At 33.2% G+C, this 22,003-nt stretch overlaps 1 protein-coding gene, 2 non-coding genes and 1 pseudogene across 3 annotated transcripts in view; 3 read left to right on the top strand and 1 right to left on the bottom strand.

Annotated features, from left to right (window-relative positions):
• The window catches only part of LOC126857137 (neuropeptide SIFamide receptor-like), a 45,518-nt gene that overhangs the window by 10,767 nt on the left and 12,748 nt on the right, over positions 1-22,003 (bottom strand). Inside the window, exon 2 of the mRNA XM_050606296.1 lies at positions 2,638-2,737. Within this exon, the coding sequence (XP_050462253.1) occupies positions 2,638-2,737 (100 nt within the window). The remainder of the gene's footprint in view (positions 1-2,637; positions 2,738-22,003) is intronic.
• LOC126857191 (5S ribosomal RNA) lies at positions 11,990-12,110 on the top strand. Its single transcript, XR_007688463.1, has one exon. It is a non-coding gene; the product is annotated as a 5S ribosomal RNA (ribosomal RNA).
• Positions 12,347-12,471, top strand: LOC126857192 (5S ribosomal RNA; annotated as a pseudogene).
• On the top strand, positions 12,635-12,755 carry LOC126857190 (5S ribosomal RNA). The gene has a single exon (XR_007688462.1). It is a non-coding gene; the product is annotated as a 5S ribosomal RNA (ribosomal RNA).

Raw genomic sequence — 22,003 nt, 5'->3', positions numbered from 1 at the left:
AAATAATTATATAAAATATTTAATATCATTTTTTAAATAATTATTTATATCGATCTTCTTGCAAAATTAATATTATATATAATAAATATATATATATATATATATATATATATATATATATATATATAATAAATATTATATACAATAAATATTATATATAATAAATATTAAATATTAAAAATTGAAAGTATAAAATTCGATATGTTTCATTCATAATTGGAAGTATTTATTTTAAACTTTTAGCACTAATATTACATATTTTTATTGGGTTCTTGAATTTTCAACAGTTCAATATAGATTTGAATTATCTCATGCCCTTTATATGAATATAGAGTCGAATATTATCCTATGCTCGTGTAGCGAGTCGAAATTTGGATTGACCGAAATCGCGCTAGATTTGATTAAATCTCGCAACCTCGTGTTCGTCATCCTTTGCAATCTGAATAATTTATTCCTTTGAACTCGTTGTAGAAGTTCGACACGATGATCGGGCCAATCACGGAGATTAGAACAGTTCCTGTCATTCGGCGTCAAATGCGAGAGTCTGGAATTAGGGAAAGGAGCAATTTAATCCGCTCGACAGAGCTCCGGTGATGCTCTTTCGGAGAGGGAATCAAACTTTTATCAATGAGAAATGTTACATAATTAATCGTGTCACATTTCCTTTCCCCTCCTTCCTCCTCTCCGCGTCCCTTAAATTGGCACCGGGTTAGATAATATCGTGGCCCGATATTACGACTCGGATTACGAATTGCATTCGTTGAGAAACGCCTGGCAAATATATGACACAAGTATATCGAGAATATCGTGTATCAATTCTTCATCCTTGTCGAACGAATACATATAGAGCATAGATATGTAGACGACACTGAAATGCGTAGCATCATCTATCAAACATCGGCCTTCAATGTCCTAACCATCATCCTCTTCGCTCCTGCATTGGTCCTGATAGCGTAGTTAATTATCTGTTGCAAGGAAACCTTGCGCATGTGGTGCAGACACGATATTCAGTAGCACACATACACATTTGCGTATCTTATATCGTAACGAAGCTGAGATGCAGCGAAATTTTCCGCATTAAAACTTCACTTTCATCTGGCCTGGTTGAAAGTTTCACGGGCCAGCGATAAGGATGTGCTCGCGAATAAAATATATTTCTTCGCAAAAAAACAGGCTCGCGCCTAATTCGAAGTAGTTTGTTGTGGAACAAACTGCAATTTTAATGGCAAATCCCCTTTACGAGTCCTGTCATCCTATCGTCCCTTTCCGTCGCGAAACGAGCGGCATATGGGACAGGAAGAAGATATATTTTCGGCCTGGCTGGCAACTCTTGGCTGCGTCGTCCGCCAAGAGTGACGGGAATAAGGGAAGATGCATTCGGTGGTTAGGCGAAAAGACAATTCCACAGGTTCGGCCACGATCCCTTTCGCCGAGCAATTCCCCCAGGAAGATCGATCATTCCCGAAGATCCTATATAAAACTATTCGTGGGGGGTTCACGAGACGAAGGAGCCCCTCGTTCCTCCTTCCAGTCTTCTAACGTGAAATTGATCGTTTGCTAAAATTCAGATGTGCCCTCGTAAGTCCTCCGCTTCTTTAAGCTTTCCCATCTAATTTCTTATATTTTCAATCGGGAATAATATTTCCCCGTATTTTTACATATCGTCGAAACTTTCAAATCTCATTTTCCGAGAGCTTCTCGTACCCATTCAGAGCAAGTGCATCTTTATGGCGTTGCACGTAATAATTTGCGTTGAATGAAATACGAGGTCCACATTTCATTCTCTCTCCAGTAAGAGTCTCACGTATGAAGCCGCGCTTATTAGAGTCAATTTATGTAAATGCGCGTGATTTTTATGCGAAATTGATGTAAAGATAAAATTATGTGTTATTGACAGTTAATAAAGTGCCTCTACGCGTAATAACGATATGCCAATAACACGGCATATATTACGATACATCGCTCTAGACGCACACTGAAACATATTGTTGAACTTTATTAGTACCACTTTATATATGGACAATGTGTGCGTTACGTGGAAGTTTATAATTATTATCGATAATTACGATCGCATTGCATTGCTGATGAGAGAATAATTGTGTCACGATGGTGAGGTCATGTGTTCCCAGACGACTGTCGCAAGAAAATATTAGATTTCATCAGACATAAACATCTGATTTGTGTCTAATTTTAATGAAACTTGCCGAAAGTGTCTGGATAATAAAACGGTGCGAAAGTTTTTTTTTGTCCGGATAATTTTATGTAATTGCGCGGCTTAATTCATCCGGCTCCTTGTATAACAGGTTCGCTTGTGAAAATTTTTATCGAAAATTGCTTAGTTAATTAATTCATTCCAATGATAAAACGGTCTCGGTTACAGGCACGGCCACCACTATCATCTATTAAAGTTTAAGGCGACCTTAATCTCGCCTTCAATACATATACGGTATTTCAGAAATAAAATGTCGGTGTAAAACGGCACCGCCTCAGAATTAGCATATCGCGTAGCGAAAAAAAAAGAAAAAAAAAAGGGGCACAACCTAGACTAATGGAGGCCAACGTCATGTGAGATACTCGCTTTCCCGCGTGTGTCACGCCGCGAGGATATAAAAGGCGGGAGGAGTAGGTGTCACATACCTGTCTAAGGAAACCGCGACTAGGCTGTATACGGAGGCCGCTACAGAGACGCCCTGTATATAAGCGACCGCCTTGCACATGAACCATCCCAGGATCCACGCTGAAACAGAGAAGTTCATAATTTATCGTTTCAAGTATCAAACTCAGAGCGGCCGCGCCGTGAAGGGCTTTTTAGGGCAGGGCAACTTACGAGGGTCGAACTTCATGCTATTTAGTAAAAAAACGAATGCAAAGTGTACGAGGAGCACTTGGCGGAGATACCAATTATACCGCATAGCAAACAAAGCAAAAAAACGTAGAAAATTATACAAAACGTGAATTTGCCTAAGGATGTATGTCAAAACGTTGACGTATAAATATTTTAATACAAAATAAATGCAAATGTCAAAGTAACTTGAAATAAATTTTTTGTAAACTCAACATATTTTTAATGATAAAATTAATTTGGAAAAATGTTTATTATTGAAGGTCTATAGTCACTCTCACTTCAATTGTAGAATAAAATCAACATTTTTTTTCTGTAAATTTTAACAGATAAATCCTGTCACTAAGAATAAGGAACATATCTGTTGTGTAAAATTAAAAATAGGTGCGCATTGTATTATTTTTACATTTTTTTTCAGTTGTTTTAATAATTTAACACTTGAGTTCAATTAACACAACAGCAATAAATTAACAAAAAATTAACATTAATTAAATTAAGTTAAATTAACACATGAATGTGTTAAATATTTAATACAAAAATTTTAACATATTTTTTAATTAGAAAACAAATTTTCCAATTGTGTGTGTGAAACCTGAGCACAATTCTTAACGATTTGAAATTATTTAAGTTTAATGTGTGTTTTTGTATCAATTCTTATGTAAAATCGCGTATTATAACATTTATTAACAAATTTGACAAAGAAAAATTTGTCAAAATAAAAATTTTTATATGTATTAAAATTCTAATAAATATTTATACAAAAGAAACATGATTTATATCCACTTACTTGTTTAAAAGTTATTTATAAAAAATGTAAAATACTTATAATAACCCAAAATCTTTTTGCAAATTACTCGTTTTCTTTTGTGATTTTGCAATTAATTTTAGAAGGTATTTACAATTTAAAAAAGCAATTAAGTATAGCTATTTTTCTTTTACAAAGACGTTAACAGCCATATTATTTTGTAATACTTTAATTGTAATTCAAATTTATTTATTTGATTTTTCAAACAGTATAAACGTAAGAAATATGTTTACTTTTTTTAATTTTTACAATTTTTTTGCAACAATTGTACAATCAAAACATCCTTAATCGCAGTGTAAAATTGATAAAATAAATAATTCCTCTTTTTTTCAGGAAAATTGTGTATATTACAAATAAAAGGATTTTCTATTTTACATAAACTAATTACTACAAACTAATTAGTAGGCCATTTAAAAATAGAAAGTTCTTGCGACGAGCGTTTCTACTTGGATATTTTCAATTAGAATCAATTAATTTAATATAAATAATAGAGTAAAAGAAAAATATTATATCAACCCCCGCACAGCACACAAAAATAATTAATATCTGCCAGATGTGCATTATTTAAATTTATCTTTATTGTAAAAAAATATTGCTTTTTCTAATCTATATAAATACATAAATTATGATATAAAATACATTTTTGCGTTCAAACTGTTATGTGCATTTAAAAAAAAAAAGTGATTACTCCCGCGCGAAAGCTCGTGGATAAGAAAAACTCGAAACAATTTTCCCAATTAGGGTCATCGATCATTGTCCGCGATTGATGTCACGGTAAATAATTATCATGGAAAGAGTTTAATAGCACAATAATAGAGTCAATGGAAAGTTTATCACGTTCTCAGAATAATACGTATTCAGGACTATATGGGAACGAGCGGAGAGGGAAATCCCCGATGAAGGAAAGGTCGCTCGTACAATCATCGAGCGATGCCTATCGTCATCGGGGTACAAATAGCGCGAAAACGGAACGTACACTTTATTTTTGATCAGACCCTACCCGTGTAATTTTCACCAGTTGGCGGCGTCCAACTATTTTTGCGAAAAGGTATTGCCGTTTTTCCAAGTTCCAAGGAAAAATAATCGTGCTATAAATTTTACGGGACAGAGAGGGGACGGGATTCGAAACTGCAATAATGAATAACGCCAGGTGTAACCCGCTAAAGTATCAAGATAAGTCTTTCGAAATCTTCCCTTTTTATCGAATTCGATCGCTTTCTTTCAATCGAGCAACGACGACGACACGTCACCGCTCGAATCAGGTTCGGTCCGCGTGTTATTCGACACCGTATAGTACAAGTATTGTGTGCACGGGGAGTGAATGGTGTGTACGCAACGAGGTCGCATAGAAAGGAACCTCCCGTGTGCTATTGCAAGCCGATAATTACTTGTTCCATCGAATACATAATTCTTCGATATCGATAAGGCGATCGAGTCGCGCCGGCTATCGCGTGCATTAATACATCCACTTACGGGAGAGGCGGACTTGGAACTCGCTTCAAAACAAGGATTTTATGCGCGTCAATACTCTTAATAAAAAGCATCCACGATCATTTCTGCGAATTAAACGTTAGGAATATAAATAATAAAATAATAATAATTTGTTTATTTTTATTTTCTTATCACTATATGAAATCAGGCTGAGAGAGTTTAGTGACATTTTTATTTTAAAGGTAGCTGTTTGAAGCAATTACACACAAAGCATTAATATTGATCTTTCAAAATTTCCACAACAATACATTAAAATAAATTTTCAAATTTATTAAAATAAATTTTCTTCTACATATCCACCATTTAATGATAATTCTACGTTTTATTGCATAAAAGTAATTAACTCTTGAGCGAGCGAAGCATTCTTTTCATATATATATATATATATATATATATATATATATATATATATATATTTATATAATGTTAAATCAAATATATTATAAATTCCAGAAATTTTTTAAACGTATACATGAGAATTTAAATAAAATTATCACGCATTTATATCGGATGTTTCGGAACTAAATGTCCTAATTAAAAATTATGAATATAATCTTTCTTATTTAACTTCAAAATAAATAAGAAAATTTCTTTAGAGATATGTATGCGCAAGCGCATTGTCCGCAAGATATTGCATTAATACAAATTTGTCTCTATAAATACATATGTCAATTTTACAAAAAAAAAAAAAACAGAAATAACATATTAAAATATTACTGAAAAATATTCTCGATTTCTTCAACGTTTTTTTAAATTAAACATTATTTTAAGCTTTTAATTTATTTTAATAAATATATACTAATAATAAATATTTATGTAATAATGAATATGCGCTTATGACGTTTGTGTATGATTTTTTAATAAAAATGCTAATACTGCTCTGTTTAATTCTTTACAAAAAAGAGTTAATTTTTTTAATTTGCACACAAGCATGTGAAACAATTACATCTGCTCGCACGAGAGAAAGATGCCAAGCTCGTCTTCGTGTTCAAGGCTCTGAATAAAATTTATAATTATTTAAAAATTTTTTTGTAATAAAACCGTTGAGATACATCATTAATTTATTTATTACAACCTGATAATAATTTTATAAAATTCTATGCACAAAATGTTTAGGGATATTTATTTCTTGGATAGCATTTCTGGAGGCATCTGTTTAGAAATTTTCTGATTTATTTTGAGTTACCAAATTTATATTTTAATCTTAAACATTCTGTATATATATATTCTGTATATATATAGTTTCATAAGAAATAAAAAAGAGATTGTGGAAATAAAAGGAAATTAAAGAGACTTTGAAAAGTTTCGAAATCGAATTCATCAATTCAATTTTCGGCCTCAAAGCTCGCGCAGAAAATTCGCTTTCGTTGAATGTTGGTTTGATTCGCGCGATATTCTCGGCCCGGTTATAACTTTTACGGTTACACACACACACACACAATGAATGAGAACCTTCAAAAATAACGTCAAAATCTCTCGACAAAAATATCGCGATCATTGTCGCGCTAATAGGGAAGCGCGTCACGGATGACGGAAGTTGGATCGCGAAAAGAAACTTTCGTGGAGATCTACTCTGGAAGTCTTCTTACACTCGGACACATCCCGACGAGACATTCGAAAAGTTTTTCACTGAATAATGCGCGGACATTTACGTGACTAGTGTGCCGGGGATACAAGCTTTCCGGAACGAGAGTGGTCCACGATTTCGAGATAAACGCGGGAGTGCTAGTTTAAGTTAAATCGACATCTTTGTTTCCTCTGAAAGCGCAAAGCTTGGCGCTTTTTTATTAAGATTGCGCGTGCCGGATAGTATCCGGAATGAAGGACATCGGGGCTCACGCATCAGGGTCGTCCAGCGAATGAATAACCTGCGGGAGTATGGAAAAGAGGTTCGCGTTACATATAAGCGTTTTATTAATCGTTTGTAGGTATGTATAATTACATAATCATCCCGCACGTGTGGTATTAGTATATTTTCCTTTCTGTTCCACGGCGGGAGAGAAGTATCGATTGCGCCACTTTACAAAGGCTAATGCAAGTGGAGAACCAGTTTCGTAACGCAACGTATAATAACGATTGATAATGATGATAAACACACCCGGCCACACAACTAAGCAATTCGCACGTGTGTGTTTTTTTTTATTATTTCTCCGGCATTCAATATCATGCAGATTTTCTCTCAACGAGACAAGGCCGCCAATAAAGTTTCAACCAATGTTGCGTGATTATTTTATAAACATTTTTTTCGATAATTTAAATTAACATTCTGGTCGCTCAATGATCTCTCCCGATTAATGTAAAATGACATATTACATAGTTGCAAATCAAACTTATTTATTACTGATATTTTCTCTTTCCCACAATTTATATCGATAATAATAATATGTATATAATTTTCCATTTAGAATTGTTATTTAGTTTTTATAAAGACTTGTAGTTAATTATATCATACTAATTATATCATGTTGATTATTAAATCATATTAAAAACTGAAATACGATAATTGAAAAATAATAATTGATCCATCTTTGTCAGATATGCAGCCCTTTTGCGCATATTTTAATCAATTTTCTTATTCTTTTTACAACCTTGCCTATCATATTTGTTTATTAATAAAAGATTTATTAATAAAAATAATAGTTTATTGTTTTGAAAAACTATTTTTAATAAAAAAAAATATAAAAGGTGTATTCCAAAAAATGATTATATTTTAAACAAGTATGAAACAACAAAATTCCTTCATTATGAAATAAAAACAAAATTCACTTTGTGGAAGTTTTTCATTTTGTAACAACTCTTATCAAAATGGTTCATCAAATTCACAATTTATAATAAATATTATAAAATTAATAATAAATAATAATATATATATATATATATATATATATATATATATATATATAATACAAATATAATAATAATGTAAATATAACATAAATATAAATATAATATAATATAATATAAATATAAACAATATAAATATAAATAATAATATAAATATAATAGTAAATAATAATAAATATAATAATAAATAATTAAACATATATATATATATATATATATAAATAATAATAATGAATAATATAAATTAAATAAATATATAATATAATTATAAACAATAACAATAAATAATATAAACTTTATAATAAATATTATAAAACAAATATTATCAAATAAATGCATAATAAAATACAAAAATAATAAATACATAATTTTATAAAAATTATAAGTTTGAATAAAATTTGTTGAATTAATTGTTTTTGTACAATTCACGTTCTTTTCCCTAGAATTTTTTTTACAGTTTACTCATTCGAAATCTATCACGCGGGAGAACGAGAAAAACGATTTAAAGTTAAATGCATTTAAATGTAGCTGTCTCTCGGTGACAGAAGTCGAGTTAATCTCAAAAATGTCGTGCATTAATAACGCTTTTTCCTTGACGGCCTTCATTCGGCGCAAAAAAAAAAAAAATGATCAAAAGATCGCTCTTGATCGTTCACTATGGAAACAAGGTCCGGTCGGATCGGTTAATGATAGCGCAAATTATCGCAGAGTCACTGATTTTAAAATGTCAAATTTTTACACTCGCACACGCGCGTACACGTATAGACGCAACGCATGTGCAATACCGTCTCTCTGCATATCACTTTCACTATCTAGGGTCTATTGGATAAGTCAATATGCTCTTTACTAAGTTCAATCTACGTAGCAGCAAAACAGCTGTGATCAACACTACGTCACACTTACATTTATAAATATTTTATTAGTTTAGCGAGATAGGAAAAATAGCCTACAGTTTCCACAGCTGTTCAGCGAAGGTTAGCATTATCACATCTAATTACGAGACAGACGGAATAATGGCAGAAGAGAGTCTGTTTTTGTCTATTAATATATATATATATATATATATATATATATATATATATATATATATATTGCTATTATTTCAGAGAAATACACATTTTCCGAATATATTTCTCTCTTGAGATTCAATTATTCTAAAGCATGTGTCTTAAGAGAGCATTTCAAAAGAGAGAATATCTTAATTAAAATTAAATATATCCATTAATAAATTTTTTTTGGAGCACCGACGTCTCTGAAATTATATCGAGAATATATAAATAAAATAATGACCGCAAACAAAAATGTGTCACGTCGTTAATTCTATCGCGAGATTCTAAATTTCATTTCACAGTTTAAATTTTTAGATTGAGGATAAACCAATTTAAATGAGAACTAGATGATTGATTAATTTAAGATCTGGGTCGTCTTCAAAAATTCTTTAAAAATTTTCCTTCTTTCTCGAGATGGAATTTATATTATATATTATACGTACAGAATCATTAAGAAAAGAGAATCATAACTTATTCAAACGTGTGACAGAAGCTCAAATAATACATTTGAAAAATTGGAATTAAAATACCTTTTGAACATTTTCATTAATTTAAAAAAAATCGTCCCATAACAATCATTTTTCTAACTAAATATTTCTGAATAGATTAAATTTACGCAAAATTCTAAAAAATTATCTGTAATAAAATTTTCTTGGAAATTCGTCTGCTGTGCTTTTTCTGGATTGTATTCAATTTCAACACTACGTGTTCTAATCACGAGAATGTTACATAAGGGGCGCTCAATAATACCTCGTTTGTCACAAGACTGCACGAAGAAGTAATCGTAAAGGCCGTGATGTTGCCATAGAGCGCCGAAGATGAGAGCGCGTCTTATGGGCTCGGATACCCGCTGACAGTGTCGTGGACCGCAACACGTACTCGGACATATCGGAATCCTTCCTATATCGACGGCAGAATAAGAGAAAAATACTAAAGGGTAAAAGAGGAGAGAGGGGAGGAACGTCGTGTAATTGCCGCGCCATGAATTAGCAGTTGACATCTTTGCGTCGCGTAAATTTCGCAATTTCGCTTCTCGCTCCGACTATTTATCTTCCACGTTCTATTTCATCATGCAAAAACGACGCTGAAATGTTTCTCGATAATCCGCCAAAAATACACACAAGAAGATATTACACGCGAGTATGTAATTGGAAAAATTTAACACGAGTAAAATCGCGCAAGCGTCGCGAGAAAACGTATTGTGTTAAAAAAGAAAAAAAAAATTGAAAATTTGAAAACGTACAATTTCTCTTACTTTGATAACGTTAAGATACAGCAAAATAATATTATGTGTATTAATAATTTTAATACAAGGATAGTTTATATTTATTATACCTATGATTATACCTATTGATATTGATTTCTATTTCATTCGCTTACGATTTATCGGGAGACACTTCATCTCTTCAGAGTTCTCCGTTAAATGATAGAAATGCGTAGCTCTACCTTGTTTTAAAATTTATGTATCTTGTAACGCGGAATGGCACGGATCTCAAATTTATGTCGTCTTGTATGCTGTTAAATTCAGCTTCTCGCGAGACGATATACGAGGTTCATAATTCGTACAGTTATCGAATGAACTTACGAAACGCATTATTTCCATTCTAATATTCGAACTCGGCGGTAAAAGACATTCATCATTCCATTGAGAATAAAAAAGAGCGAAAAAATTTATTGTACGCTTCATGTGTCACTGAGAGGGAGAGAGAAAAGAGGAGGACAAAAAGATTCTAAATTTTAGGAGATAATGTTTTGTCAAAAATTAATGGGAGTCTTTCAAATGAAAAAACATAAACTCCTATATCCCCCCCCTGAAGAGTTACATGCCTCCCAAGAGAGAAGTAAAAATTAGGTTTTCATTTCTTTTTCTAAATTTTGGACAAGATAAAAAACGAAGTTTGATGAATGTTTTCCACTAGTAAAAAAGATATTTATTAATATTTTTTTAATCCTTGCATATCGTTATAAGAGGATAAAACTAGCAACTCTTATTCATTTTTTTTTTTTTTAGAACTTTTTAATGGACCGGAATGTAATCATCTAAAAATATGCGTTAGAAAACTTGCTTCTTTTAGAAACTTTTTTATTTTTTTTATTTGCAACATCAATAATTTTCGAAAAAAAAAATAAAATACATTATCATGCACCGCATGATATTAAATGAGATAAGTTTCAAATTATGAGAAATTAAGTTTTAAAATAAAAAAAGCAAGCAAAATAAAATTATAGTAAAAATTGGAAGAAATGGACAAAAAAAAACACAAAATTATAATAAATGTATGTTACATCCCTTTTAAAAGAATATAATTCTTCAGAGAGGAATGTAGGAATACATGTTTTTTTTATATGAAAGACCTTAATTTTCTACACAGAATCATCTTCTAAATTTTTTTTTATTTATTTAGAATCACCCTGTATACGTCGAAGTGAAGCATTGTCGAAGACGGAAAGACGGAATGAGGATTGAAATTTTCGCAATTCGGAATAGCGTGTCGGAGGACGGAATTTCCCTTTCTCCTTCACCGTCAAATATACATAGTCGGATCCAGCGGAAGCGCATTGCAATAAGGCTTTGCGCACCGAGTGCGGATAACGTCTTGGATTTTACTATTTGCGAGAGACATTTCACTGAAAAAGTTCCGCATCGAGATTCCTCGTGCGTAAATTACCCAGTTTTCTCGAGGCTCTATATATGTTACGCATGGAGCCATAAAAAATTGTTATTGAAGGTATATAATCGCCTGGCCGGAGAATTCTTATTAATTTACTTCGTTTTGGATAAAACTTAAAGATGTAAGTGTCATAACACTGACAAAAGCATGAAAATTTAATAGACTGACATTTCTTTTTAAATATATGCTTAAATCATTGTGATAATAAAATTTACTTTATTTATAATTATCACAAAATTTTTGGATGAATTTATATATATCTGCAGTAATGAAAAGTTTTAATATCGCTAACAGTCATACCACGTTGTAGAGCACCAGTTCTCGTCCGATCACTGAAGTTAAGCAACGTTGGGCATGGTCAGTACTTAGATGGGTGACCGCTTGGGAACACCATGTTACCGTTGGCATTCTTTTTTTTTGCTAATTTAAAAAATATATCAATGTTGATGTTTTTTTTCAAATTGATGCTTAAGGATATATATGTCATATGTCAAAAGCATGAAAATTTCGTAGACTTCTACTGACATTTCTTTTTAAATATATGCTTAAATCATTGTGATAATAAAATTTACTTTATTTATAATTATCGCAAAATTTTTGGATGAATTAATGTATATCTGCAGTAATGGATAGTTTTAATACCGCCAACAGTCATACCACGTTGTAAAGCACCAGTTCTCGTCCGATCACTGAAGTTAAGAAACGTTGGGCAATGGTGTGTCAGTACTTGGATGGGTGACCGCCTAGGAACACCATGTACCGTTGGCATATTTCCTTTTTTTTGCTAATTTCAAAATCTTATTGATATTAATATTTTTTTCAAATATATGCTTAAAAATCATTGTGATAATAAAATCTACTTTATTTATAATTATCGCAAAATTTTTGAACAACATTATGTAGATGTGCGGTAATCGAAAGAATTAATATCGCCAACAGTCATACCACGTTGTAAAGCACCAGTTCTCGTCCGATCACTGAAGTTAAGCAACGTTGGGCATGGTCAGTACTTGGATGGGTGACCGCCTGGGAACACCATGTACCCGTTGGCTCTATTTCTTTTTTTTGCTTCTATTATTTCTTCTAAATATCTGTGCAAAACCTGAGCACAATTTTCTTAACGATTGGGAAATTATTTAAATTTAAAGTTAATATCGATTCTTATGAGAAATCGTGTATTCTAACACTTATTATAAATTTGAACGAAAAAACATTGTCAATGAAATAAAAATTTTAAGAAAACTCGAATAAATATTTGTGCATAACTTGATTTAGATCCACTCACTTGTTTAAATGTTATTTATTAAAAAGTGTAAAAAAAATATTACTCTTTTTCTCTCTTTTTGCAAATTACTACTATAAATTAATATTAATGATCAAAAATTTTTGTCATAAATTAGAAAAAATATTAATTACAACTATTTTCTTTTACAAAGACGTTAAAGACTATATTATTTTGTAATACTTTAATTCTTTTTATAATCCGGATTTATTTACTTGTTTTTAAAACAGTATAAACGTAAGAAATATTAAACATTAAATTTTAACAGTTTTTTCCTTATTATTATTATACAGCCGAAACATCTTTTCAAGACATGTTATGTATGACAATTATGGACAGGCGGCAAGGGACAAGTGCTATTCAGATTATAAGTATTGCGGGGATTTTAGTAGAAGTTATTTTCACGATCCAGATGAATATGATATAAAATTCCCTTGAATATCTCTGACCTTAATATTTTAGTAAAGTAATAAAATTTATGGCGCGTATGAACATCATGCTTCCGTTCATACACGCCTTGTTTATTAAACTATATTAGAGATACTTCCGGGAGATATTTTCGCGCGTATCTGCATTTTGATTATCACGTTGGCTACAACGACAGTCGATCTTCGCGACGTCAATGAGGTAGAAGAAATTTCAATCGAGAATCCGTGATCTCGTCGAAGCAACGATATCTCAGCACACCCTAGTCCGAGAACTGCCTTTTCCGAACCGGAAAAGTCGCAGAGATTGATTCGTGCCGTGTCGGGCAATGTCCGTTTATCTTATCGATTCCTCTAGAGGAAACTTTCAAGCAGATTAGGTCAGCGGAAAATATACTTTGCCGCGTCCTACTTGAGCGGGCAAAGGTGGGAAAGGGACGAGCGACAAGAAGCGAGAGTAATATGTCGCGTGACGATCAGGAGTTCTCAGATCGATCTGAAATACACGTGTGTATGCATGCAATTTTGTTTTCGTATGTCGTGATAATATCGGCAAGCGGGGAGCCTGGGAACCCCGTCATTGTACTATTACTTTAAATCACGCTTGCTGTCCGGTGGACATAGAACGATAATTATTACCGAAAATGGTAGAAGTATAAGATAATGAGAATAGTATATGTATACAGGGTGTCTCAAAATTAAATGTCAAAACTTCTGCAACATTTGGGGAATTAACTTCTGGAACATTTGAGGAATATTAAAAAAAAAATTCTTTAAAAGTTTGTTCCTTTTTTGAAGAAAATTGCAAAAAAGAAATTAAAAAATTCTTATCACAGAAAACTTAAAACAACATTAAAATTATCAGATTTATCGAAAAGTATCATGAGATAAAAATGTCCTGTTTATTTAAATATTTATTATTTTAATAAATAATAAAGAAATGAAAAAATAAGATAAGCCTAATAATTTTAATGTTGTTTTAAGTTTTTTTGGTAAAAATTGTTTTGTTTCTTTTTTTAAAATTTTTTTCAAAAACGATCAAATCTAAAGAACTTTTTTGTAAAGAACTCCAAAAAATTTTATTTTCTTAGTTTATCGATCTCCCACACGCTACTAAAGTTTTGACATTTAATTTTGGGACACTCTGTATATCTTCCTGGATTCTAATGAACGAAATTGTGTTTGATGACATGGCTACAGATCTTCTACATGTAACAAAAGCTTGCGATCGTTTTCAGATCTTGAAAATTTCTTAAAGTGAAATATATATCTACATAGTTTAGGAAACAATATACACCTTGATGATTATTATATCGCAATTGCAATAAGATATATTAAAAATGCAATACATTTAATGCTTTTTATTTGTACTTGTATTGCATTTTTCAATAAACACATTAAAGAAGAATAATTAAAATAAAGGAATAAGAATAAATAAAAATTTGCACATGAAAAAAATTAAAGCAATCATTAATAATATTGCAACTTGCCCGTATCAACTTTTTCATTATCCGCAACAAAGTTTGCCGATAGAAAAAAAAACGCCATGATCAGACATGGAGCTAGACACGTCTGAACTTATGCGGCAAATTCATTTCTTCTAAAATTCATTAAGGAAGATGTTATAAGAAAAGAAAGAAAAGCAAAGCCGAAAGAAAAGGAGGGAGAGAGTTAAGACCAACAGACAAATAAATCGCAAATAAATCCGGAATTTAATATACTTTACTTGAAAAAATAACAGAATATAACAGAACTCGGGTTGCACTTTTGTCGACAGTTTATTTGATAGAATATCTTTCCAAATTTGCCATCGTTTTTCTAGCTTATTATGCTCCAGGAAATTTTTCTCTCAAAAAATATGCGCCGTAGAGTTGTTATCCAGTGTGACAACGTGGTTATTGGATTGCCGCGTGTGCAGGTATTGGCTGAATCATACTACATGTTTTGTCGAAAGTAATAAAGCATAACAACAAATAATAGTATTTTAGATCACAAGATAAATATCCCAAAAATCGAATATTCTTATCAAAAAAAAGATTTATTTTATTAATATTTCATTAATTATTGAAGAACCATTAGTGCTTGAATATTTCTAGAGAAACAAGTGTCAGGAAATTTAAAATAAATTTTTATTAAAGTGACGTAATATAGAAAACTTTTTATATCAGCTTATATCAGCTCAATTGGTATTAAATTGTTGAAACATTTCGAAATCTCCGATACTCTCATAGAAGTAACAACGAGAAGTACAATCGAAGAAAGACAGGAAGAAGGAAACAAATGGACATCGTCGAAATTTAAGATGATCCGATTCAAATATTCGTCCCCATTATGTGCAGCTGACGGATTCTATTATGATATATCGGAAAGCATTCCCATCGACAGTTTGAGGAATCGTTTGTCGAGGAACCATTGATATAGAGTAAGTATATCAATCATAAATTTGTATGAAAACAATTAAATACAGATTTGAACATGAAAAATCGGTAATATTTATTGAATATTTAAAATTAAAACTTCCAAAAAATTGATACTTGGACAAAGAGAGAGAGAGAGAGAGAGAGAGAGAGAGAGAGAGAGAGAGAGAAAGATGGAAGAGATCTTATTAGTTGCGTTCAATTTTAGCTACTTAAATGTTTGAAGTATATAGAGTATCCCAGAATTAGATCGACAAACTTCAGGTGGTTATATAGAACACCAAATCAAACAATAAACCTGTATCCAAATGAGTCCTTTTGACATTAGAGGATAAAAGACTAACAAGAGCAAAAATCTTTAAAACAAATTATTTTTTCAAAATTTTATTAATGTGATTAAATAGAGGGGAAACATTTTTATCATGAAATTTTTGTATAAAATATTTTTTGATATCTCAAATAATTTTCGAGAAAAGCAAAAAGTCACTCTACGTATGATTTCATTCCTTAGGATGTTTTCAGGCCTCAACTGGACATTTCTAAATTTATCTATTTATCTTCCCTATATTCTCTAATGCCAAAATGGCTCAGTTACCGACACGGATTTGACGAAATTGACTTGTTTTGGTAATATTTTTATAACCTTTATAACCTAAGTATCCTTTATAACCTAAAATTTATCAATTTAATTTTGAGACACCCTGTATAGTCCTTTAAAGTAACGAAAGTCAGTTGGGGTATTAATAACGGCACGGCAAGGGATGATACATCTATAGAAAAAATGCATGAATAACGAACGAAGAAGGTTCGCGCTCTCTCGATGGTGGATCCGAACGTAGGGCTCTGATCTAGATTACGCGAGCACGCGGGGTTTGGTGGTGCGATAGCCTCTATGTAGGACAACCCCGGTGTTATATAGCTCCGTTCTGCGACTGCGTGAGACCTCTCCTCGGGACACTGCCCCGGTTTCAAATACCTTCAAGGTCTCCCGCTGGCGCGGCACCGCGACGCGATCCCTTCCCGCCCGCCCGATGCCAGGTGCTATAGGAAAACGGTAGCATCGCTCAGCCGGGTTAATCGAGTTTTCCACCACTCGAGTTTCTCGATATTTTCCGGATTGACGAGAACGGCCGTCCGCTATGTTGAATAAAAAATGTTGTATTTACACATGATTGACGGGGGATCGCTACGAGAGCAGATTCGACATTGTGTCGACGTGAATTGAGTCACAGAGTACATTGTTTACAATCTACCACACTGATTTTAAACGTATTCACGTTTTAGTTTCTTCTTTTAGTTCCTTTTGTATAAATATTCTTGTAACCTAGAGGTATCTTCAGTGAAAGTCTAATCGAAAATTTTATCTTTTTTCAGTTCCAAATGAAGGGCATCTCGATTCAATTTAAACTTCTATTAAATTAAAAATTCTAAATGCATAAGTCCTTAATATCATAAAATTATCAAGATTGTATGAAGATTATTCTCACGCCGATTATATCTTTGATGTATAACCTTAGCACTTGTCGTCGCGCTTTCGCCTTTCGCTCTCATATGTTGTCAACCAGCTCCAATCTGGCCTTGGCTGGATGCACGCATCCCCGATTACAACACTATATCACTTACCCCCGGTTTATCGCCGGGTCACCAATTCCTACATGTTCATTATTTCGTAACCCAGAATCGATTGCAGGTGCAATCCAGTTAAACTACATAGAAGCCTGTCATATTTGGGATTTTCTTTTTAATTAATTAAAATTTCTCTTTCAGACACACAGTTAGTTTCCCGAATCACCTCCGCCTACATATGACGAGTCAGAATTTCGCGCGGAGGTAGAGGGGAATAGGAGGAAGAAGGACCGGGGTATGCGAAGCGAACGAGGGAGGTAGTGACCTAGTACAAGTGGCCGAGATGCATGACCCGAATACCGGCGCTGTACAGGTGCACGCTGGTGGTGTGCCCCATTGGCCTCTACCCTCTTCGAGGCTTCAAAGTGGCTTCAAACACGCCGGCCCGAGGTCGGGGAAAAAAAGTCCCGAGGGAGATACGCAAAGACAGAATGCCATCTCGATCCTTATCGCGCGATATCGGTAATAAAAGATCCTATCCCGGCTATTAGGCACGAAAGAATGTTGGTATAAAGTCAGTCCTCAATGATGAGGCTGACGTCGGGCCTTTATCCTTGATCGAATACATAGTCTATTATGTAACTGAAGCAGTTCATCAAGATTATAGCGGCCGGCTATAATCTCAATGACAGCACGAACGATAGATCTATTATATCGTGCATATGCCTCTGTTTGTGACATCAATACATGAAGATAAATCAAGATACATGAAGATAAATCAATTACTTTATTAACATTATTAATCGTTGCTTATGCCTCTCTCGCAATGTATAAAGTGATGGAGAAAAAAAAAATTGAAATTTTAGTCATAAATTTTTTTCAGAAAAAAAAAGAAAGATGTCACACTTTAAAACTTCCAAAAATCGATTTTAGCTCAATTATTGAGTGACTAATAATCTTTGTGTATCAAAAATAAAGTTGCATTTTCTCGAAATATAATTAAATGATTTATCGTCTGTGTAGTGAGTTAGTAATGAGAAAAACTGACCGATTTATATTACGCATCCGTAAAATTATTGCCCAAATCCTTTTTAAATCGAGAAGTCCACCGGCGCCGTTACAGCTATCGCGATTACAGTACCGGCTTGATTTATGTTCGTCCTTGGCAAACAACAAATCCACGCGCGCGTCTCGCAACGAATTTCCGGATAATAGCTGCCGCAGAGTCGGTGTCGCGCAAGTTGCGGTCGTCGAAACAGCGGCGTTCGAACAACGCTAACACTGACATCCGCGCCATAGTCGCTCCGTAAAGCGCAGCCGGATGGCATCTTCACCTTCACGTGCGCCTTTGGCTCTCTTGTAAAACGTGAATTAGTGCTTTCATCCGAAATATACGGAAGAAGAGGGCGGAGCTCACGTCACATATGACAGAGCGGGGCGGTGTTTGCTTACGACCGTATAACACGGCGGAATATCGTGCATGAAATTGCGACTAGAGATCTCGATCTGAAACTCTGAAGATGACTATCAAAAGAAAGAAAGAGAGAGAAAGAGACTATCGCGCGGAAGATATCGACTGCGTTTATCATAATGATCCAAGTTTACGATATATATGTCATTGTAGTAGCTCACTCTCTGTAAAACTCTATCCTCTTCAATGGAACGACTTTTAAATGAAGATAGAAAGTTATTAAAGTCCCTGAAACGGTCAGCCCTTTTACGAGAGATTTGCTCTCTTCAATCTGCGCTCTTTAAAATCTTATTAGGACTGTAATACTTGGCTGTAATACTTGGCACGCGCGATACATCTGTCAGATGTCAGCTGTCAGCTGTTAGCTGTCAGTCACGAGACGAGCAAAACCGGGCGTGTTCTCATGGATATAAATATATATTATTTCAATTGTCAAAAAAAAGAGATTGTTAATTCCTCCACGCCGCTACGATAAATTTATTATCGTAATGATTGTCGGACGAAACATTTACTATATATCCAGTGTCCAATATAGAAAATAATTGTTTTTATAAAAAATTATGCAATTATTTGCAGTGTATTTCTTTATAACAATTATTTATTTTTTCTTTACACCATTTGATTCATCTTATTATTCTGTACATAAAAGAATTACGATACAATTATCGAAAACTAAATAATTTACGAGATATTTTATACTCAAATATGTTAAATTAAGATTAAAATAGACTCCAAAAATACTTAATAAAAAAATACTTTATTAAAGTTTTTGAAAAGCTCTCAAGATAAGCTACAATAATATGAAATAAAAGATGGGAATTTCCATTTCAAAATTTTAAGTTAATCTCCACCTGACTTTGGCAATGCCACCTATGGTCAAATTAAAACTGTCATTAAATGCGTCTTTTTAAGCCTTACAACTTTTGTCTGAAATATTTTTCTCTAAAATATGCAACGTTTACGAGATATTTGAGTGTATCCAGATTTTTGACACACCCTGTATACACATGTGTATATACCTGTACCTGTCTGTACTATCGAGACCACAAATCGTGCAGATATCCGCTCGTCTGTGACCCAAATACGTAATTATCTTTTCGCGTGGCACGACCTTGGACGGATCAAGTCTAAACTGGGCCATGTCTCTGTATCTGACTAGGTTCACTTGCGAAGAGTCACCTGTTCGATCGCTTTCGCGGGTTTCCACCGCGAAAGTTCAAGGAACCCGGGAATGTAGGATAGAATTTCTCCAAGATCGCTTTAATTCTCTCTCTAAATAAGGATGAAACGTTCGACATGGCTATATATTATCAAGAGATATAATCCAGTTGATGATTTAAAATCATGTCTGAGAATAATGTTTTTAGAGGAATCTCAGACAAATTCTTTCGGGGCGTAGAAAAAGCGAGAGAGACAAATTGAAATATCGTCGCTTGCGGACTCTCCGTCGAGAACGAAAAAAAGGTACGCCGTCGGCTAATCACCCTCAGGTAAACTTGTGGCCGGCCCGGCGATCATCCCCCTCTTTCACCGCCGCCCCTTCCAACCCCTCCGTCAACTAGGACGCCGACCTAGTTAGTTCACCTGTAGACACACGTGCCAACACACCCAGATGCAGGTCTGCAAAACATACCACCCTGGTAGATACACGCACTTAATCCTTCGTTCGACAAAAAGCGCCAAACTCTTCCTTATCGTAGCGCGGCGATATCACGCGCACGCATGCATGCACAATCTTACTGCGTGACTCATTTTCAACAGATTCAACGTGATCGGTTAGTTTTCGGGCTTTGTTGACAAAGGACGCTTAGCAAAATCAAAAAAGCGAAATAGCGCTTTCTCATGTTGATGTCACATTCGAGATATTATGTGGTTTACTAAAAACATTAATAAAAAAATATATATATATATATATATATATATATATATAAATTAATAAATTAATTTTCTAACAATATAGTTAATTTTGAATAAAAAATAAAATACTGAATATAAAATAAAACACATCAAAACAGCTTTCTTGAAATTTCAAACTTTCCGAAATTGTTGACGCAGTACGATTTGGAATTTGAAAAAAAATATTATTCTTAATTAAACTAAATTATTAAAAAATGACAGAGGACAGAGATAACTCGATCGATCGTGCCGAATTAATCGGCGAAGCAATTCTTATCAATCAATCCCATTATCACTGAAAAACAAGGTCATGATTATGGAAATAATAATTTTTGAAAAAAATATTCTTCTAATGCACTGCGGCTAGAAATTAAAAAGACCAAATTTTCTAAAAGTGAAACAAAAGCTAAGTAAAAAACCGATATATTTGGATAAAAAAACTGTTCTTTTGATAATTTTGACAGATAGTGCCAGTTTTCTTCAAACAGAAGATGGTATAGGAATTAAATTAATTTTGTTTACTGGGTCAGTAAACAATTTCAGTGGATATAGCTAAGCTGATTACTACTTCATTTGTTTAATCAGTTGAGTTTGAATATTTTAAAATAGGTTAATTTTGATTTTTATAATTCAATAGTACTTTTTAATGGTCTTTAATTTTGTTTCATAAAAAAAAAGAAATCTCTTTCAAGCATAATTAAATTGTTGTTTTTCTTTTTTGTTATTTTGGACCAGAAATGAGAATAACACAGGACGGAATCTGATATTTAATTTTAATAAATTTGATGCTTATTTTTCAAAGTCGTGCTTCAAAATTTAATAAGTAAGCATTAAAATTAAATTTTCGAAAATTAGATTTTCGCTATAAATTTTTGAAAATGGACATTCTGAATAATTAATGAGGTTGAAAAACCCATTTTTGGGAGAGTAAAAAACGATTTTTTTGCCAAAGTTTCTGTTTTTTTACTACTCTTTTCATCTCTAATCACGACGTATGATACGCAAAGTCAAGAAAAATAAACGCTGGCGGAACGTCGAAGAGGGTAGAACGATGAGACGCTAACGGGGTTGAAGTCGGCGAGGGTTGGAGTTTGATCGGCCGATGTAGGCCAGGCGAGAGTGTTGGTCCCCCTCTTGCCTTGACACGAATACAGGTTATACGAATCTCGGTTTGGGTCAGGTTATCGGTGGGCTGCGCTTTTGAAATTCTATACGAAGCGGCGGATATACAGAGTGTCCTAAA

The sequence above is a fragment of the Cataglyphis hispanica genome, chromosome 20 (assembly GCF_021464435.1).
Source record: "Cataglyphis hispanica isolate Lineage 1 chromosome 20, ULB_Chis1_1.0, whole genome shotgun sequence".
In the NCBI taxonomy this organism is placed as follows: Eukaryota; Metazoa; Arthropoda; class Insecta; order Hymenoptera; family Formicidae; genus Cataglyphis; species Cataglyphis hispanica.
The sequence above is the reverse complement of the archived record's forward strand: the minus strand, read 5'-3'. Positions and strand labels throughout refer to the sequence as shown.